The 21,948-nt window shown below is 27.0% G+C and overlaps 1 protein-coding gene across 2 annotated transcripts in view; it reads right to left on the reverse strand.

The window, feature by feature from the left end:
* The window catches only part of LOC117177780 (protein wings apart-like), a 45,257-nt gene extending 25,615 nt beyond the window's left edge, over nt 1-19,642 (reverse strand). Inside the window, exons 1-4 of one of the 2 annotated variants that reach the window (XM_033368695.1) lie at nt 18,967-19,642; nt 12,247-12,291; nt 8,698-10,307; nt 170-418 (exon numbers count right to left, since the gene is read on the reverse strand). In XM_033368695.1, coding sequence (XP_033224586.1) covers nt 170-418; nt 8,698-10,307; nt 12,247-12,291; nt 18,967-19,150 — 2,088 coding nt within the window. In that variant the 5' untranslated portion in view covers nt 19,151-19,642. The remainder of the gene's footprint in view (nt 1-169; nt 419-8,697; nt 10,308-12,246; nt 12,292-18,966) is intronic. The other variant, XM_033368696.1, reaches the window with a different exon arrangement.
* Nucleotides 19,643-21,948: the final 2,306 nt, after the last annotated feature.

Raw genomic sequence — 21,948 nt, forward strand, 5'->3', positions numbered from 1 at the left:
TAAAGTTGAAATAAAAAAGTTCCCTATCAAAAAATAAATTTTTCTCTGATTTAGCGGGGGGGGGGGGGGCTTTTTTTACGGTATCGAACAATTTTCGGTTTCCCGGACCAGTGATTGAGCTGCAAATGAGTTGAAGTTGTAAAAGATATTAAATTTAAAAAGAAATTACCTGGTCTTTCGTTGCATCGTAAAGGGCTTTGAAGAATTTGGCAACGGTTCCATGAGCTCGAACGTGCATCCGAAAAGCTGGAGCCATACATTTACTTGCTAATCGAATCGCTGATAGACAACGAGTTGCGTTTGGATTGTTTTCTCGCAAAGTATCCAAAATGTACTCGACATCATCGTTAAACTCTTGGAACTCGCCACTTTCTTGGATTTGGTGAGCTTTCTTCACATTCTTCACTACTGTGTAAAACTGTAATCAAATTTTAGAAATACTTATAATAGGGCAAAACAATCATTTTTTGTCACTATAAATAACAATATTTACTTCAAGACCCAGAATTGGTAAATATTAATACTATTATAAAAATAACTTAGATTAGAAACACTTGATTAAAAAGCCTCGAGCTTTTACGTTTTCCGTCCAGTGTCAAATTTCAATCTAGTACTTTTAATTTGAAAACCCCGAAGAGGAAATTCAAATCGAAATTACTTCGATTAGTTATTAAAATCGAAAAAATTCAAGCTAAAAAAACTAAAGAAGGACTTATAATATAGAACCTTAGCATTCAGATTGTCTACTCAAATCCTGAAAAAAAACCTCTAATAATTCCAGGTTTTTTCCAGGTATCTCAAGATTTTTCCAGGTATAATTTTTTATAGGATAGAGCAATTAAACTATTTTGCCTTTTTTAACGATTAACTCGGAATACGTATATTATTATGCTAATTAATTATTAATAAAGTTTTTTCAATCCTTGTAAATATATAAATGTATAAAAATACTACTAATAATACGGAAAATTAAATAACTAATTTTCATTTGTGAAAGTAACTTTAATAAGGGATGAGACAAATTTTTAATGGTACAGGTTTCTAGTAATTTAATTAATATGTTTAATTTAGAAAGATTTGAATAGCTATAAAGACATTCTTAAGTATATTATCACTATCGAATAATATTTAAAACGCAATTGATAATTTCTTGCATTTCTTTTCATAAAGTTCATGAATTTAAACCATAATTAAAACAAATTTTTACTTTATCTTCATATACTTAAAAATGAGTGCATATCTGATATATTAATCTTTTAAATTTAAGCTATTTTCTGTGTTTCACACTATAAAAACAGAGAAATAAGGAGATTTTTCACGAAAATAGCCAAATATATACTTTTAAGTGCAATTAATATAGGTGCTACATTAAATTAAAATTGAAACGCTTCCAATTCCTAACAATTTAAGTAAAAGTTTTAAATTTTTAAAAAGATAAATGAATTTTTAAACTTTACCAGAATGATTGAATTTTAAGTTAAAAAATTGATTTTCGATTTTAAAAAAACGAATTTTCAACAAAAGAGAACAATCTTCAACCAAAATTATACATTTTTAACTGAAATTACGAATCTTTAACTAAAATAGTTGACTTTTAAACCAAGAAGATGAATTTTCGACTAAAATTATGAATCTTGAAATTGAGTAGTTAGATTTTTAATCAATGAGATCAATTTTCAACCAAAGAGATGAATGTTCAACTAAAATGATGGATTATTCAACTGGACGAGTTACATTTTTATGTAAAATTTCTTTAAATAAATTAAATGAAATTAATAATTTAATTAAAGTTTTTATTAAAACTTTAAACTAAACAAAAAAAAAAAAACAAATTTTCAACAAAATAGTTCAATTTTCAAATAGAGTGGTGAATTTTCAACTAAAATAATGAATCTTTAACTGAGGTAGTTGAATTTTTATTAACTCCAATAGTGGAATTTTAAACCAAAAAGACGAACTTTCAACTTCGAAAGATAAATTTTTAACTAACGAAGATAAACTTTCAACTAAAAAAAATAATTTTCAACAAAAAACGAACTTTTAACACTGTATTTCAATTTTCAGTTGAAAATATTTCTTAAAAAAAAAACGAATCCTCAACCAAAGCGATAAATTTGTCAAGTAAAATTAGGAATCTTGAACTGGAGTAGTTAAATTTTCAACCAACAGATTAATTTTTAAACAAAGATATGAATTTTGAACAAAAAGTATGGAATATTAAACTAGATTAGTTAAATTTACATATAAAATTCTTTAAAATAAATTAATTTAATTGAATTAAATTTTTTTAAATAAAATAAAAAAAAAACGTATTTTCAAGAAAGTAGTTGAATTTTCAAATAAAATCATGAATCTTGAACGAATTTTCTACAAAATATATGTATACTAAAATTAAGGAATATTCATTTAAATGGATTACTTAAATTAATAATTGAAAAAAATAATTTTACATCAGAAAATAAAAGATTTTTTTAAAATGTAAGACTTGATATTCCCACCAAAAAAGACGAACTTTTCATTCAGGATTTTTTTTCAATTAAGGTCGAAAATGAATCTTTTTGCTTTAAAATTCTATAGTGTGATTAACATTTTTTCTGTCTCTTAGGGACATGTGATACTTTGCCATATGAGCATTTAGTTTTCCACGCTTTTTATCCACAATTTTTAATTTTTTAGAAAAATATTAGTATCCATACGTTCGCGTGATTGCTTTTTACGTCTGGGTGCTATTATTTTTTTGAAAACTTAAATATTGTTAATAACAAGTGTAGGAAACTAAATTACTCATATGGGAAAGTATCAGATACCCTTAAGAGAGAAAAAATGTCAATTAAACTATTGCATTTTTAAGCAGAAAGATTCATTTTCAACCAAGAAAATTGTCTAATAAAAAGGATTAACTTTTAACAAAATAAATTAATTTTAAACCAACTAGTTGCATATTTAACTAACAATAAAAAAGATAACATTTTTAACAAAAATAGAGTGGTGATATTTTCAGTTAAAACAATTAATTCCCAACAAGGAAAAAAGGAATTTTCAATAAAAGAGTTAAATCAACCAATATAAAACTTTTTTTAGAAATAGAAAAAATGGTTATTTAATTTCATATCATTTTTTTTAAATAACACGCTCTTGAAAAAGTTACCTGATTTTAAGAAAATTCCCTGACATTTACCATTTTTCAGCTATATAAAATGTCTAAAAATTCCATATTTTTCAGGTTTTCCAGATGAGTAAACAACCTGATAATTTCAAATTAGTTTTCAATTATTTTAATAATAATATCCGAAATAGAAAGTATCTAAATAGAAAGGAATCTGTCATTCTGCCAATAGTTATTGATAAATATAAGAGGCTATATTTTCATCATAGATGTTTAAACCTGTCACTCTAGCCAATTTTTCCTGCGAAAGTCATTTACTACCACCTGTGAAAGTTACATAATGCAATTATATGTTGTGTGACTTATGATGCATGCACATTGACCAGGACACAAGTCCCACTTTAAAAAAAAAGAAACTCGTGCCAGTTGAATGCAAATTATTGAAAGTAACATATTTTTAAATAATTAATTATTAACATTTATAAAATGAAGCAGTCAATTAGAAAAGAATGGTATCTATAAAGAAACAGTTTGCAGATGAACAATTAATGTACCAAACTTTATCAATTTGATCTTTTGTTAAAAATGGAAAGTTCTTTTATAGTGTGAATAAATAAATAAAATTAAATAAATAAAAATCAATTATTTCATAACGCGAACTCGACCTTCATTTCATATTTGAATCTAATTAACTTCTAAATTCTCCTTATAAACATAGGAATATAAGGAAAACAATATGACGGTTTTCTTTTTAATTCCGCACCTAGTTTATTCCATATAATGTTATTAATAACTTCGGGATCTTTTGTCAATATTTCTGGGCTCATTTTAAAGTTAAAACAAGTTGCAGAGACCAAAATTGCAATCATAATCGCGTAGATTCTACAAAAATGTCTTGAAATTTGCGCAAGAAATGTATAAAGTGTTAATTAACTTGACACATTAATAATTATAAAAGATATGTATTGGAATTTTCAATATTTTTTTACTTGTATTTTCCAAATATTTACAAAATTAAAAAAGTTCCTAAATAACTACAAATTTTCATGAAATTTATTCAATTGCCTAAAATAATTTGAAGTATTAAATAATAATTCTGAATGTTAAAATTAATAATTTTGTTGGAATGCATTGAAATATAGATTTAAATTTTCTAAAATATTAAATAAGGACTTAAAGTACATTTTTTCATACTTACTTAAAATTCGTCAATAATTTAAAGTTATTTGATATTGTAATTCTTAGAAATATATTATGATTTTTCAACATCTTTCACGATTTTCTGAAACCTTTTAGGTATTATTCATAGCTTTTCAGCTCTCTCAAAATTCAGGGTAGCTATTCAAAGTTCCAATCAAAATCCAGGCTATTTCCTGGTTTTTTCAGTCAGTAATTACTTTATTTTATAAATTTGGAAGAGGGCGATTTTTCAATAAATTGGAGGAATAAACCAAAATTACGAATTTTCAAAAAATACTTCAGTTTTTTAACTGAGGAAATATCAAAATAAATTTAAAGTTTTAGGTATTTTGAAAAGATTCTGAAATAATTGAAAATTTGAGAACAATTAAACAATTTAAAATAATAAAATTTTGTCGTTACGTTTCCAGCAAAAACTTGAATTGATTTCAAACGATTTCCTAAAATTTCGGAAAATTCTAATAATACATATTTAGAAACTTTGATGATACAAAAATCAATGCATTTAAATTTAAAACTAACTCTAGATTTTTGAAGATTTAAAACTAAAAATTAAGAATCTTTTCAAATATTCTCAGAAGTTTTAGAAGAATAATAAAATTTTCAAAAGATTTCTGGGAAAATATTTAATACTTTTTTCACAAAACTTATTGTTAGAGAATATTTTTTAAAAATATTTTCGAGGCATTCCAAATTTAACATTTCCAAAATTGCCAAAAAGTATTTGGAAGAATTTAAGGCAACTTTTTAATTTTGCAGAACTTTTTCAAATATTTAGGGAAAATTCGAATCGTTAAAAAAAATATTTAGAGGTTTCAAAAAAAAATTAAATATTAAAAATTTGGAAAGATTCAAAATACTACATAAGAGACAGTGTGAAAGATATTAAGGAATGTTTAAAGTTTTGATAAGATAAAAATATTTTTAAATTTTGAAAGATGTCGGAAAATGGATTAAATAGTTTTAAAAAAATGTCCAAGCTTGAAATCGCCCTAAAAATCTCCTGACTTGCTTTCTGCCTATAATTGTGTAAACTCTTTTATAATAAACTAAGTTACTTTCAAATTGTCTAGATTCTTTTTGAATTATCTGAGATTTTCAAAAATATTTTTTGAAATTTCCACTTTAAATTATAATTTACTTACAATTTTTTTTCTTGGCTAAAATATCTTTTTTAGTTAAAAATACAATTATGTTGAAAATTCGTCTTTTTGTTTTAAAAATTCATCTCTTGTTCTGGTACAAATTTAGTATTTTATTTAAAAATTAAAATTTCACCTTTTTGGTTTAAGACTAAAACATTTTTGAGTTAAATATTCTTTGAGAATTATTCCTTTTTTTTGGTAAGATTCATCATTTTAGTTGAAAATTAACTTTCTTGTTGAAGTTTTGATTTGGAATATCTGAAATTTTGCAAAAATCTTTTATTTTTTCAAGAGTCTTAGGAAAATTATATTGATAAAACGATAAGAAAAAATAAACAAATACACCTAAACAAAATAAATAGTAAAAAAATACACATGGCTAAACAAAGGGTTAAGCTTCATGTGTCTAGAATCTAGAAGCAAATATGCAATGCCAGGATTGTAATTCAATATACGCGGTGTTATGAATTTCACATGGAAGTTATTACCTTTAAGATAAACCATATAAAGTTTCACACTCTTGTCTAAGAGGGTGTCTAGTCAAATTGTGGAAAAAAATTTCCTGACAATTCCAGGTTTTTTCTAGCATATTTAGGTAAAATTAATGTGGGTACTACATTCAATTCAATTTAAACTGCATCAAATTCCTCATTTTTGAAGGCAAAATATTGCGTTTTTAACAAAATAGTTGAATTTTTAACTAAAAAGATTAATTTTATTACCGTAGAAGAAGATTTATCAATAAAATATATGAATCCTTAACGAAATAGTTGAATTTTCAACTAAAAAAGATTAATTTTCCACTAAATAGTTATATTTTGAACTAAAAAAGATCAATTTGTTTAATTTAAATAAACAACATTTTTGAATTTTCAGTTAAAAAATAATTTTCTACAAAAACAAACAATTTTTCAATCAAAGTGATTAATTTTCAACTAAAATGATGAATCTTCTTCTGGAATAGATGAATTTTAAACCATAACAAATTAATTTTTAACTACAGAGTTTAGCTAGAACCAAATGGTTTTATTTTTAACCAAAAATATGAGTTTTCAACTAAAACAGATCAATTTTCAACTAAAATGATGAACTTTTAACTACTAAAGTTGAATTATCAACCGGAAAGACTAATTTAGTATCAAGAAGATTAATTTATACTGAAAATCCCCACTTTTCAATCAAATACATGAATTTTAGATTAAACAAGATGAATGATCAATCAAAAAATTAATAGTAGAATTTTCAGTTCAAGAAATTAATGTTCAACCCAAGCGATGATTTTTCAACTACTATGATGGAATATTCAATTAGAACAGTTAAATTTTCTATAACAAAAAAAAAATGCCAAAAAAAAATAATTTTATTTTCAAATAAAGTAATGAATTTTCAACGAGAATAGTTATATCTTCAGTTTAAAAAAAATGATAAAATAAAAAGACGAATTTTAAACAAAAAAAGAACTTTGAGCGAATAAAGAAAAAAAGGTCATTAACATTCTTCCACTTTCAAGCTGAAAGACAATTTTTCCCTATTATAGTTAAGAATTTTCAATAATAAAACTAATTTTCAACTAAACAGTTGCATTTTTGATCAAAAACAGAGAAAATTTTAAACCAAGAATTCCAAAGAATACGAATTTTTAAATAAAAAAAGTTATATTTTCAACCAAAAATGAAAAAGTTACATTTTCAGTTAAAACAATTGATTATCAGTCAAAAAAGAAGTTTTCGAAACAAAATGGTCCAATTTTCAATCAAAGAGAATATATCAACTTTTTTTTAACAAAGCTATTATTTGTAGACAAATTTGAGAAATTTGAAGAGATACTTCGAAATTTTGAAAAGATTCAAAGTTAATTGATGTGAAACTTGAAATAATAGCCTAAATTAAAATAAAACGTACATTTTTGCAGATTTTAAAGAAAAAATTAGAAGCTTTTTAAGAATTGTGAAAGGCTTCAAAACAATAAAAACATTTTCTTAAGATTTCTATGAAAATTAAAAATATTTTTTCATTTTCAAAAATTATTTCAAGAGAATATTTAAAAAGGTTTTAAAGGAATTACGAAATTGTCAAAAGAGATTCTGGAAGATTATAAGGAAACTTTTTAAAATTTGAATAATATTTTTGAATCTTTCTAAAACTCCTAAATATCTCTTGAAATTACTCAAATGTTGTCTACAAATGTTCATTTGTACATTATACATCAAAATTCAACAATTTCACTTACAAATGAAACATTTTTCAAATACAAGAATTAAAATTGCAACGTTCAAAGTTTAGAAGCTCTTAGAAATTTTAACGATTCCAAGTTTTCTATGTCAAACAATACAGTTTAAAATTGTTTACTTTTAAATATTTGGTTTCAATTTACTTGTTTTAAATAAACAATCAAATATTGCTTAACATTCAATAATTAATCATTTTCGTAATTCAAAAATGTAAAACTGAATGGGTCAAAAATTGAATATTTTAAACTGAACCATAGTTGAAAATAGTTTATAAAGTTGCAGTCAGACGTTCATATTTTTTTAATGATTAAGACTTTTAAATTGAAATCGTTTAATTATTAACGTTAAAATCTAAAAATTCCTAAATTTTCAACTTATTTAAAATCGTTTTGTCAAATTGCTTTTTGTTCACTCTTTAATACATAAAGTACAGATGCATTAAAAAAACTGTTTATTTATTAATTAAATAAAAATGTTTTTTGTCACAAATTTTCAACTTCAAAGGCTTTTAATTTTTAATTGTTCAATTCTTCAAGAAAGAATTTAAAACTTTTTAAAATTAAAAATGTAAGCTTAAAAATAAAAATCTAAAATTGAAATTTTGTCAAGTAAAAGATTTTTGAATTACGCATTGTAAACTAAATAATGGCACAATTAAAAAAGGTGACACTTCAAATAATAATTTTTTTTTTAAACTGTTGAAATCGAACCTTGCCAGATTTTTCTTCTACACATTTGTAAAATTCCCGGTCAAAAAATAAATTCACAGTCATTTCCCGGTCTCAAAAAATTCCCGGTCCAGCGGCAACCCTGCTAAAACTCTAAATAACTACTGTTAAATAAACAATTTAAACCTAAATTATTTTTTCTAAAGTACACTTAGAAACTTTCGTCAAGATTTCCAGAAATCACCCCCAAAGGGAAATGGCTTACGGGTGTAATAATAAAAAATAATAAAATAATAATAATAGATCCTTTCATACTGAAGATTAAAAAAGAAGCATGAATTACTTACACCCTTGACATTCTTTCCGCATCGGATACTCGTAACAGCTTCGAGATCATCCGTGAAGTCCATATCCGTTTCCGGATAGGTCACAACTCTCGTGAGCTCCTCACTCTCAAACTCTTCCTCGAAGGCAACCGTATTCGTGTCCGTGTGCGAACTGGACGCCTCATTCGGAATTTGGCTCTCTGTATTCCCCGCGTCGGCAGCCGGCGACTCCTTATCATTGCCCGACCACTTGTGTTTATACAAAGCCCGCCTCTTGTTACCATTCGTCGTCCCAGCCGACCTGCTTTTGAAAATACTGCCCTTTTTCGAAGTCGGCTTGCTAACTGAGACCAACTCACTCCTAGGAGGCGACGGCAGCAGCACAGCATTCATCTGTTCATCCTGAATACTAACAGGTACTTCATTCTCCACATTTCCCGTCGCACTCTCGCTATCTTCGCTGCCCGAGAACCAATCTTGATCCACCATCGTCTTCGCCGTCGGAGCTTCATCTCGCAAATGGCCCATCACCGTCTGGCCCGTTCCAGTCTCGCCATCAATCTCTTTCTCCGGTTCCGCCTCGGGCTCTGTCTCCGGCTCATTATCACCCGCAACATCGCTCAAAGGCTCTTCCGAATAATGCAGAATCTCTTCTTCCAGGATCTCCTCCTCCTCTTCCTCCTCCTCCTCGTCCGAATTCGTCTCCATCGGGATCCCGCCTCGTTGTGAGGGATCAGCATCGCTCGATAGGATATCGATCAGCTCTTGGGTCGTTGTTGGCAATGGTTGATCGCGGCCAATCAGCGGCTCCACCGTTGGTTTGCTCACGTAGCTCGGATTGCAGTCAGTCTTAACAATATCGTAGTGCGATATAAGCGTGTTGTTGGAGTCGGTCACGGACTTCCGGAGCGTCAGCGACAAACCGGAACTGTGAGTAATCGGGCTCGGGGTAACAGGTGGAGCAGGTGCGACCGTAGTCGGGGATATGATGTCGCGGAGGTTTCTCGCACGACTGCGGGTTGTTCTCCGGGTGTCGGAATCGTCCAGGGGTATGGAGACGGTGGTGACAGTCGGCTGATGAGCTGAGCGAGTTGACCTCGTCTCGGATTTAGCAAAGGACTCAGGTGGGGACTTTCGCTCAAAGTCGAGCTTCGTCGGACTTCCGAGGGGCGAGGAAATCCTGTAGGTTTCGGCCTCGGAGTCTTCGTCGCCGCAAATGAGACGAGCTGTGCCCTTGCAAATTCTGAGCACTATGGGCGGCTTGCCTTCATCCTTAGGTGCTTGGCTCACGACTGGCAGAGCCTCCGGCACTTTTTTCTGTTGAGCAACGGACGCTTTCGCGAGCATCTTCGAGGCAGACTGAGGCTGCTTTGGGGGACGACCTCGTCCATGCTGGGGTTCAGGTACTTTTCGATTATTCGTCTCGTTAGAGCGTGTCTCCTCCGTCGCTGATGAAGCCGCATTTCGACTTTTGAAAAACTTTTTTGGCTTCACAACGGGAGGCTCGACTTTCTCAGGGTCGGTGTCAAAGGAAAAGGGATCTTTGCTGGAAATCACTCGGGTGTTCTGGTTTGCATAGTCGACCTTGGCTCGTTTGTTACCGTAGGATGAGTGCACTTCTTCTCGTCTTCCTGAAATTTCAGTATGGTGAAATTATGACTCGGCTCGAAATTCTCGGGGCTTTGAAAGTGAAGAGTAGAGATTCAAAGGTAGAGTTCTTAAATGCCCAAGAATTTGTGTTGAGCAAAAATGCTCTAGAGAATATGCTCAGCATTTAAGAGAATTTAAAGGATTTATTGTCGAAACAAATAAAGGAAAGTTAATTTTATTTTTATGGTTAAAAATCGCAACTATTTGGTTGAAAAATTCATCTTTTTTGGTTGAATTCAACTATTTTTGGTATAAAATTCTTTTTTATTGAAGTATCAAATAACACGTTTTACATTGAGAATTCATATTTTTGGTTAACAAATTTAAATGCTTAATTGGAAATGGAACTACTTTGTTCAAAATGGATTTATTTGGTTGATGATTAATCATTTCCATTGAAAAACTTTTTTTTTTTATTCAAAATTTAATTATTAAGTTTAAAATTATGATTTCCTGTATTTTATTGAAAGTTTGAATTTAAGGAGAGAATATTTAATTTTCTTGTCGAATAATTCTTCTTGGTAGAAAATTCTTTTAAAAATTCAAATATTTTGTTGAAAATTAATGTAATTTGTTAAAAATTCATCCATTTTGGTAGAAAATTCATCTTATTGGTTAAAAGTTGATCTTTTTGGTTGAAAATTAGTTGTTTTTATCCTGTTTAGAATTACTTTTTTCAACCTAAAATGTAACTGTTCTACTTTTCATGGAAAATTGACTTTCTCCGACAGAAACTTAATCTTCTTGGTTAAAAATTTATCTTTTTAGTTGAAAATTCATGTATTTGGTTGAAAATTAAATTTGTTTAGTTGAAGATTCATCATTTTAGTGGAAAATTCACTATAACTATTCAATTTTTTGTTGAAAATTTACCTTTTTCATAGAAATGTCATATTTTACGTTAAAAAATGATCTGTTTTGTAAAAAATGTAAGTGTTCTATATTTTGTTAAGAATTTATTTATTTCGTTTAAAAAAAATACTTAGTTCTGAATTCGTTTTTTTTGTTGATAGGAAATTCATCTTTTGGATTGAAAATTCTTTTTTTATCGAACATTCAATGAAATTATTATAACGAATAAATTATACTATTTAATCGAAAACTTACTTCAATCTTATCGATTATTATTTTTTTAATGAAAATTTAGCTCTAGTATTTTTAGTTCAAGATTTATCTGTTTTTTAGTTCCATTTTTTTGCTTAAAAATAAAAATAAATAATTAATTTATATTTAGTTGAAAATTCATGTATTTTATTAAAAATTAAATTTTTTTATTTAAAGATTCATCATTTCAGTTGAATATTAACTTTCACTATTCCATTTTTTTAAAAAGAAAATTCATCTTTTAGGTTGAAAATTCCACTATTTCGTCAAAAATTCATATTTTTGTTGAAAATTCATCACTGTAATTAAAAATTAATTTCCTTAACAGATTTTTTTTTTAGTTTAAAATTAATTTTTTTTCAAACTGAAGGTGTGACTATTCAATTTTTGCTTGAAAATTTATATTTTTAGTTGAAAATTAATTAATTTTGCTGAAGTTCGTTTTTTTTTAATTTACTTCTGTAACTGCAAATTGAACTATCCTATTTTTCGTTTGTAAATTTATCTTTTTTACTAAAAAATTTATATATTTGATTGAAACTGTATCTTTTTGTGTAGAAAATTCATATTTTGGGTTTAAAATTGAATTACATTGTTCAGAATTTATTTTAAGTTCGAAAATTGATTGTTTTAGCCAACTCAAAATTTAATTCTTCTATTTTTGGTTGAAAAATGAATTTTTTTCGGATAAAAAAAACTATTCTGTTGAAAATACTCACAATTTCTCATTAAATTTGTAATGCCCACAAAAATCGAGCATATTCTCATGCTATTCATGGGCCGTTATTAATACAGATTCCTATTACCGACACTTACCGCCATCGTGGGTGTGTGTCCGTCCTAAAAGGGTTCTTCTCTGTGCTGAAATACGAACAATAAAACAATGATAACAAGCTTCGACTCCACTTTCGAGGTTTTAAAATTAAAAATGGCCATGAACCCGTTTAGCACCGACATGAACCCTGAATGTCGGTGAATGTCGGTTGTAGGAATCTAATTTGCAAATTAAAAAGGAGGGAAGTTTTTGTGTTTAACGAGAGGTACTATAAAGGCAAGACTGTAAAACTGGAACCTTATCAATATTCGCGCAAACAAAAATTAATTAATTTATAGTAGATAACGTTAAATAATTATGTAAATGCAATACGACTTTGTAAATAATGCATAGTCAAATAAAAACCAAATATTTCGCTTACTTTGTACCGAGCCAATTGCAGATTTCCGTCAAGGACGGTGAACAAAAGCATCAAGAAAATAAAAACGAACAAAAAATGTAAAAAAAAGTGACGACTACATGATTTGTGTAGAGAAAAATTGCGTAATAACCGATGCTTTTATTTTACGTCTACAAATAAACTTTATTGTTTTTGCACGTTTGACGTGCTCTTCGCGATATTTAACAAATTTTTAACAACTTTTGTTTATTCAAATTTTATCTTTTCCCTTTACAATAACGCTTGGCAATTATTTATGTCTTCTAGTAAGTAGCGAGACTATTTCAGTGTAAATATTTACTGACATTTACATATACTTTCCCTAAACTTCTTTGAATTGGAAAATTACCATGAAATTTACATTAATTTGCATGAAACTTGGAAGGAGTAACTTGGTTTATCTTTACAAAGATAAGCCATGATTGTTCGAAGTTATTATTTTTTTTTGCATGTATAAAACTCTGCAAATTCTAAGATTTTCAAAACTTAAATTTTGAAGTTAAAAATTTGGATTAAAAATGGCATTGTCTTTTTAACTCAGAGAAAAAAAGAAATTGATAGATTTAAAATTAAAATTACGATTCGGAATTTTAAAGTTTTGGCAATTACGATATTTTAATTTGGAACGAGTCCAAGTTCAGCCTTGGAGGATAGATTTGCAACATTTAGATTTATCCACATCTAAAGACTTTAACAATTAATTTCGAATGTTTCAAAATGAGTGCTAAAAATGGTCAAAATTAGATGGCTCTTTATTCTCATAATTTTAAGTATAAAAATAATTAAGATTCTGGAAAATAAAAATTGCACTGAGTTTTATGAAAATAGGAATGAATATCTAATATAAAAACCCAAAATGTTTCGTAAGATTTAAACTTATGATGAGATTAGATTGGTCCCGACACGCTCCGTGACATCGCAAACCAAGCAGTTAAACAGTTAATTAGGGTATCTTGTTTTTTTCTTCTCGAATTTATTACATCAAATAATAGTTTGTTTATCTTGATTGGCCTATCTTATTAATAAAATCTTTCAGGAGCGAAAATGTGCAAGATTAATAATTTCGGAAAATAAAAATATATGAGTGTTTATCGTTAAGGGCGATCATAAAAAATACTCCATTTAAAATCAATGATAGATCGTATATGTCAGATTAAAATTATCCGAACTAAATAGCTTTTAATATGAATAAATCTATCAATTAAAAACCATAAAACCCTAAATATGAAATATTCAAATAAAAGGATCTTAAAATTACAAATGCTTACAAAAATATGCAAAACAAAAAAATGTAAAATAGAAGAAATACCTTCTGTGATTCATAGCAAGCTCATAAATAGCTGCGATAAAACTTAATTAAACAGAATTACTTAATTGATCACGAAACAAACCGCTAAATTTAGAAAATTTATGAGTAATAGGAAATAATATTAAAAACAAGTACTTATAGATATACAAAGGCAATATAAAAAATTAAAAATCAGGAGATCATAAAAGATGAAATGGGTTCTTTTCACGAGAATGGGGGGGAAATAGGAGAAGATTAAATTTACTTACATGCAGAATAGAAGAAACAATCTTTTTATAAGAAATTTTATATTTTTAAATAACGGTAAATGATTTTTTAATGATTTCTGACTTTTAAAAATTAATTTTTAAAGTTTGGAGATACTTAAGTCGTTAGAAATGCATTAACTAACGAACACGACATATTTTGTACAATATTAATTTAATTAATTAATGAAAAAGTACAGTTTAAAATGCTCAACATAGGTGATAAACTTTTAAAATGGCTATAATTATATTTAATAACTGTTCCAATTTTACGTTAGGTAAGAATTTCTGTTTCCCCTTTTCACATTTTCAAAATGTTTTAAACGGCTTTAGTTAAAATTCCACTATCTGGTTGAGAATTTAATTATTTTGTTGAACATTAATATTTATTGATCGAAAATTTAATGGTTTTGTTGAATATTCGCCTTTCTGGATAAAAAGTTTCACTTTCATGGTAGTAAAACCATGTTTACTCGTTGAAAATTCATTTTTCCTGTTTGAAAATGATTTATTTTCTTAAAAATTTAACTTTTCAACCATTCAACTTCAAATCCAACAATTTTGTTAATAATTCGTCTCTTTTAGTTGAAAATCAAACTACTTTGTTGTAAATGCAATAATTTTCGACTTGAAATCTTAAGAATTTAAAGCGTTTAATATTAAATTCAATGTTCTGCCTCTAATTATTTTATTTAAGAGAATGCATTCCTCTATTATTCCCATTCTTTCGTCAAAAAGCACCTTATTTCAGCTGTTTCGAGAGAATTTTGGAATGTTAAGTCTGAACTATTAAAAAATGAATAATTTTATACTCAAATTAGATAGTCTCAAATTTAAAGCCTTAAATATTGATCAATTTTAAGCTTAAATGTTTAAAATAAATATTCCTGAACTTTAAAATTAATGTAAATTGTAAATTTATCACATTTGAAAATAATCAAAATTGACCAGTTACACAATTAAAACAAAACAAAAAAATCTTTTAAACCCAGATGCAGAATCCTTCAAGCTGAATGACTATTGTTAAAAAATTGTTTCATTTTTAAAGATAATTTTGCTTAAGTAAAGAATATTTGAAAACCAATGAGAATTATGTACTCTGCACGTAATCATAACCAAATAAAGTTATTATTTCAGTCATTCATTGTCTGATACAATTTTTTCTCAATTATATTTTCCAAATTTAATGCGAGTTTTTGTGGACTTTTTTCGACATTCCATGCGACTTTCTTTGTAATTGTATGCAGCCAATACGACTTTTTATAAGCCGATTCTGTATACTGGTTTTTTGTGCTTTATTTATTTACAAATAATTTATTCAAGTGGTGCAATATTTATACAGATGCATTTGATTATTTTCTTTATAATTAATAAATGAATTAATAACATTTCATTGAAAGTAGAAAAAAATAATTGTAATAAATAATTCTGTAAGTTAAAAAAATGGCTGTTGTAGTTTTTACGTACACTAAAAAAAATCAATTCATAGAAGTTCCCGCATAGCTCAAATATTATACTTTCAAACGTAGTATATTTAAAGAGAAAAGTGGAAGTTTTAAGTGAATAGGGGAAAAAGGGAGGATTTAATAAGAAATGGAGAACACAGTGAAATAGGGGAAAGACTGTGACCCCTGAAATAATAAAAAAACACTATTATCTAGAAAGTTAAAAATACTTTTCTTTAGTTACACAAATAAATTTTATTATTCAACTAAATAAAAAGATCAAACAATTTTAAAGCACTAAAACACGGAAACGTCTCAATTTGTCTGTTTTCGAAATTTAAAGTACTAAACCTTGATGTTTATGGATTGGAAAAATATGTAATCTCATGAAGTTTTCGTTTAATTTTCTACTTCGAAAATTGTACAGACCGTGAAATTGTAAATAATGAAGATAAGATTTCACGAAGAGAGAAATACGTAATAAACGAAAATAATAATAACAAAGTACACTTTTTAACGAACCAATACAGTTTATTATTATGATTAACTGCATTTGAAAATTGTAATAAATAAAATTTAAATATTTGAAATTTTTAAAATCAAATCTACAAAATCCTTTTATTAAAAAAATAAACACAGAAAACCTGATGTAAATTGAGAAACATTTATGCTTTTTAATACTCTTCTGTGATTAAATTAAAGCTTTCAAATTATCTAATAATTGATTGGAAATATTATGCATGTTTAATGTTAGTGTTTTTGTATGGGAATTCGTTTTTTAAAATTCTAATATAAAATCATAATTTAACAGAAAATTGGTTATTAAAAAAAATTATTAGGTTTCAAAAACGATTTACAATTCTGAACATTTTTCTGTCATTATACGTTAGTGCTTGTCGTGGGAAATTATTGGCATTTTTATTTTAAAAATTATTGGATTTCAAAGATAATTTACTTTTTTTTAATTTCATTTTTCGTCTAAAATTGCTATTGTTAGTAAAAAATCATTAGATTTCGAAGGATATTTACAATATTTGAACAATAATAGTTCATTTTAGTGTTTTTTCACTGGAATATAGATATTTTAAATAAAAATTATTTGACTCAAAAAATTAAACCTACAATTTTGAACAACTTTAGGTAATAAATACTATGAAATACAAGAATTAAGTACTAATATCAATCTTAAATTATAATTTAAATATTGCGTAAGAAAAAAACAGGCCACGGACTCACTGAGATAAAAAATAGTGTAAATAGTGTCGAAATTGTTTAAAAACAGTGTCATAAGAATTTGTAAGTATTAAAAATGAACTTTAATTTTTATTTTTAATGTTTTTCTTTAGTCTATAAATGATCAAAATTCCTTTTTATTTTTAAGGTCTTTCTCGATTTTCTAATTTGTCCACTCAAATTAGTTGAAATATTTACTATTAAATTTTCCATTAAGAATTATTTTCTTTTCTAATAAAAATCTGTATTATTTGGTTCAAAATTTAATTTTTTGTTGTTGAAAATTCTACAGTTTTGATGAAAAGTTGTTACTTTAGCTTGATAATACATTTCGAAAAAATTTTGTTTCTTTCTTGACTAATTTTTTTTTCACATTGAAAATTCAACTAACATTCTATCTTTTTGGTTTAATACTGTATGTCTTTCTTTAGAAATTTCTTTAATTTTGTTGGTTAAAAATACAACCATATAGTTAAAAATTGATCTGTTTCGGTTGAAAATTCATATTTTTGGGCTTAAAATTAGTCTGATTTGTAACAAAATTCATATTTTCGGATCTAAAATTAAACAATTTCTTTCAAAATTTAGCTATTTGTTTGAAAAAATCGTATTTTTTGTAAGAAAATCAGATCTTGGTTAAAATGCAATTTTTTAATTAAAAGTAATCTCTTTTATATGAAAATCAAAGTATTTTGTTGAAAAGTTGCCTGGGTGGGTTAAATGTAAACTGCTTTTTATTGTAAATTAAAATTTGTGTGGTTGAGATATCCGCTATTACATTATCTGTGGAAAATGTATCTTTCTGGTAAAACAACTTTAGTTGAAAATTCATATTCTTGGGTTGAAAGTTCAACTATTTTATAGAAAAATCGTCTTTTTGACTGGAAAATTTCACAATTAATTCTCAAAAAAAAAAATATACTGAATCATTTTTTGTTGAAAATATACCTTTTTCGCTTGAAAATTCCTCTATTTAGTTAAAAACTTTTAGATACGAAAAAATATAGAATAAAAATTAGTCAAATAAAATTTAGATTGACATCATGTCCACTGTCCAAAATATTCTGTTAAAAATTAACGTATTCTGTTTTTTTTTTTTAAATTAAAAATTTAAATCTTTTGCAGTTTAAATATCAACTATCACATTTTTTGTTGAAAATTAGTATTTCCAGGTTAATAGTTCGACTAAATCATTAAAGACTAACGTTTTTCGACGAAGAAAAATTAGTTCCAAATTCATCTACTTGTTTGAAAACTTTACAATTTTGCAAAAAATTCGCCCTCTTTTTGTTTTAAAATTAAATGTTTAAACTGAAAATTTAACCATTCCATTTTTGGTTTAGAATTCACGTAGTTTATCGAAAATTCGTGTTTTTGGTATGAAACTAATCCACTTGATTGAAATTTTAAATATTTGGTAGAAAATATATGTATTTTGTTAGGAATTTTTGTTTGTTTGTTAAAAATGTTACACTATGATTAAAAATTAATCTGTTTCTGTTCAGTATTGAAACAGCTTGTTGGAAATTCGTTTTTTTTTTTAAATGAAACTTAAACTGTTTTGTAGAGAATTCGTATTTTTGGCTTGAAAATTTAACCATCTGGTTGCAAATTCCGCTTTTTTGTTAAAAACTTAGCTTTTTTGCTCGAAAATTCATCATTTTGGACGGCCAGTAATCAGCCATTGAGAGAATTTGCAACAAATTAGCGAACAGTTCCAAAAATAGTATTTAAATAAAAAATAAAGAAATAGTATTTGATATAATTTTTTTCGAACTACTAATAAAATAGTGTAATCGTTCAAAAAAAAGTGTACAATAGTGTCAATAGTGTGGGGAGTCCAAGGCCTGCAAAGAAAACAAGAATCGCACACGTGTTTGTTTTCTAGTCAAATTAAAATGGCAAGAATTTAAAGTGGATTTAAAATGAAAGGTAAGTTGTCTCTTAATTTGAGTGCCAAACAAAAAAATAATGAGTTCACAAAAGAAAATAAAGAAAAAATGAAGAAATATTCGTAAATAAAATCAAAAAAATTTGAAAAAATGTCCTTCTGTCAAAAAAATGTGGAGAGTAAAACTAATATAATTTACCATTGATATTTGTGCTGCGGATTGACGTGAAGGAAGTTATGCCCCATTTTCCGACGATGCCCGCTGATTTGGCAGCCGAGGGTCGATTGCTGTTTTCCCTGAAGAGCTTGTCAAACTGAATGCTACCTGGAGAAACGGTGTTAACCTTGCGACCATATGATTTCGTGTAACTCCGTGACGTCATTTTGACTGCCTTATTATTTCATAAACGCTCGGCATTCCAAAAGATACACAGTGGGTCGAATGTCGAAGCTTCTCATACTTGCGAACTCCTTTTTTTCTCGTTATGGCATTTTCTAATTTGTACACACGACAATTTGACACAATTACAAGCGACACACGATTTTTTACGGACAGGGTTCGAGCATAAGTGTCATAAAAAATCAAAAATAACCGAATTTACCGGGTCCATGGAAATGAGAAGTTAATCAGCGTGCGAGACTTTCGGAACATATGAAAGAAACAAACGCCATGTTTCATTCACTCTCTCCAGTGATGCACGGATTTACAAACTCGAGATTCACACTCCACGTGTCACTGAATATTGTTAAATCCATTTTATTAGGTTCTGGGTCAATCACACTTTTCTCCGAACTTGGTAGTTTATGTAAAACAATAGGATTTTCACGAGAAATATCAATCATAACATGCTCTTTGCCATCTGTCGATGTTTTTCGGTCTGACTCGAATACATACAAGTTCAGTAAAATCTGATCGTTGAAAAGTCAAGTTCAGGTTAGGGGTCGACAGATGGAGCTTCTGGTGTAAACTACTTTACCAATCGGGCTGTTTTGAAAAGCAGCCAGCCATATGTGCGCGAAATTTTAAAAAATTTTAAAAATATTAAATTATTTTTTATTCTTTATCGATTTTTGGAAAATTATTAAGATAACAGGCCCTATGTGATATATAGCTTTGAAAGCTCGATTGACCTTTTTACGAATAAAAATACAAGATGTGTACTCAAATCCTGGAAAAAAGTTGACAATTCTAGGTATCATTCCGGGTATCTTGATTTTTTTAGGTAACTTTATTAAAGCCGGAATAATTTCTAAATAATACAAATTTTTAGGGATTCAATTAATATGTTTAATTTAAGAAAATGTAATGAAATATATAACAAGATATTCTTGAATATATTATCACCTTCAAATAATTAAATAAATAATACTTAAGACATAGTGAATCATTTCAGAAATTTGTTCCTCAAATCCATGAAAAAAATTTTATTTGACCTTCCTATACTTAAAATTCAGTGCAAATTTAACTTATTACCCTGTACAAATATTAAATCTTCAACATGTTAGATGTATTTTTACCCAAATAATTGAATTTTCTTCCAAAGCCAACAAATTTTTAACAACAAGAAGGATCAATTTCCAACCAAATAATTATATTTTCAACACAAAAAAATCAATTTTCAACCAAAAATTGAATAGCTAAATTTTTATTTAAAAAATTAATTTACAAGAATATATAAAAATTTTCAACAAAATTGATAAATTTTATACTGTAATGCAAAATTTTACAATAAAATGGTTAAATTTGAAATCAAAAAGATGAATCTTCAACTAAACTAATAAATCTTTGAATGAATGAAGTTGAATTAAAAAAAAAGTTCAACTTTAACCCAGAAGATTAATTTTTGACTAAAAAAGAAAAATTGTCTACTGAAACCGATGCATTTTCAATAAAAAATGGAATAATTACATTTTTAGTTAGAAAACTTTAGTTTATAAATCCTCTTGTTAAGTAGCGGATTTTTCAACAAAAATGATGAATTTTTAACGAAACTGATGAATCTTTAACTCATAGTTCAATTTCCAATACAAAAGATAAAATTTCCAACAAGATGATTAATTTTGATAACAAGAAGTTGAGTTTTCTGCAAAATGCATGAATCTTGTATTAAAAAAGATTAATTTTCAACTTGAAATGGTATATGTAGTTTAATTTGTAGTAAAAAAGTTTAATTTTCTGCCAAAAAGATGCATTTTCAACAAAACTGATGAATCTTTAACTGGAAAAGTTCAATTTTCAATTGAAGATGAATTTTCAATCAAGAACATTAATTTTCTGCCAAAAAGTTAAATTTTCAACAACATACATTCATTTTTAACTAAAAGAAATTAATTCACAACTAAAGATTATATTGGTTAATTTTAAATAAAGAACATAATTTTCAAAAAAAAATTTCTACAATATAGTTACATTTTTAAACAAAGTGATGCATTTTCAACTAAAATGGCGAATTTTTGGCTAAAAAGGAATAAGATTTCAACTAAAAATTTAATAGTGTAATTTTTATTTTGAAGAAATTAATTGAAAAAATAACGATTTTTCAACAAAATAGTTAAATTTTTAAAGAAACTGATGAATTTTCTACTGGAATAGTTGGATTTCTCAACAAAAATATGAATTAGCAACTAAAATTATGAATTTTTAAATGTAATAGTTGAATTTTCAACCAAAATTATGAACTTTCAACGAAAAAGATAATTTTTTGACAAGAAAAAAGGCCAACTATCAACTATAAAAGACAAATTTTCCGTTAACAGAAATTTATTTAAAAAAATGAATGTTTAACAAAGTAGTTAAATTTTCGAATAAAGTTCAAAATTTTTAACTGAAGTGATGAATTTTCTCCTTGAATTTTTGAATTTTAATCAAAAAGATGAACTTTTAACTAGCGTAATGAATCTTTTACTGAAATAATTGAATTTTTAGCAACAAAAAATTGATTTTCCACCAAAAAGTCGAATTTTCAACTAAATATATATATATAGACGTGGTTGTGGCTTAAATTTTACCGCGATTTCGCTGGGAGCGGGTGCAATTTTCCAGATTAACACCCACTCCCGGGAAAATCTTGCGGTTGTCCTTATGACAAATTTTTAATTATATATATATTTGCAGCCAAAAATTGAATAGTTCGATCTTCGGTTAAAAACTAATTTTTAACAAACAAAAAGAAACAACGAG

Source organism: Belonocnema kinseyi, chromosome 8 (genome assembly GCF_010883055.1).
Source record: "Belonocnema kinseyi isolate 2016_QV_RU_SX_M_011 chromosome 8, B_treatae_v1, whole genome shotgun sequence".
NCBI lineage: Eukaryota > Metazoa > Arthropoda > Insecta > Hymenoptera > Cynipidae > Belonocnema > Belonocnema kinseyi.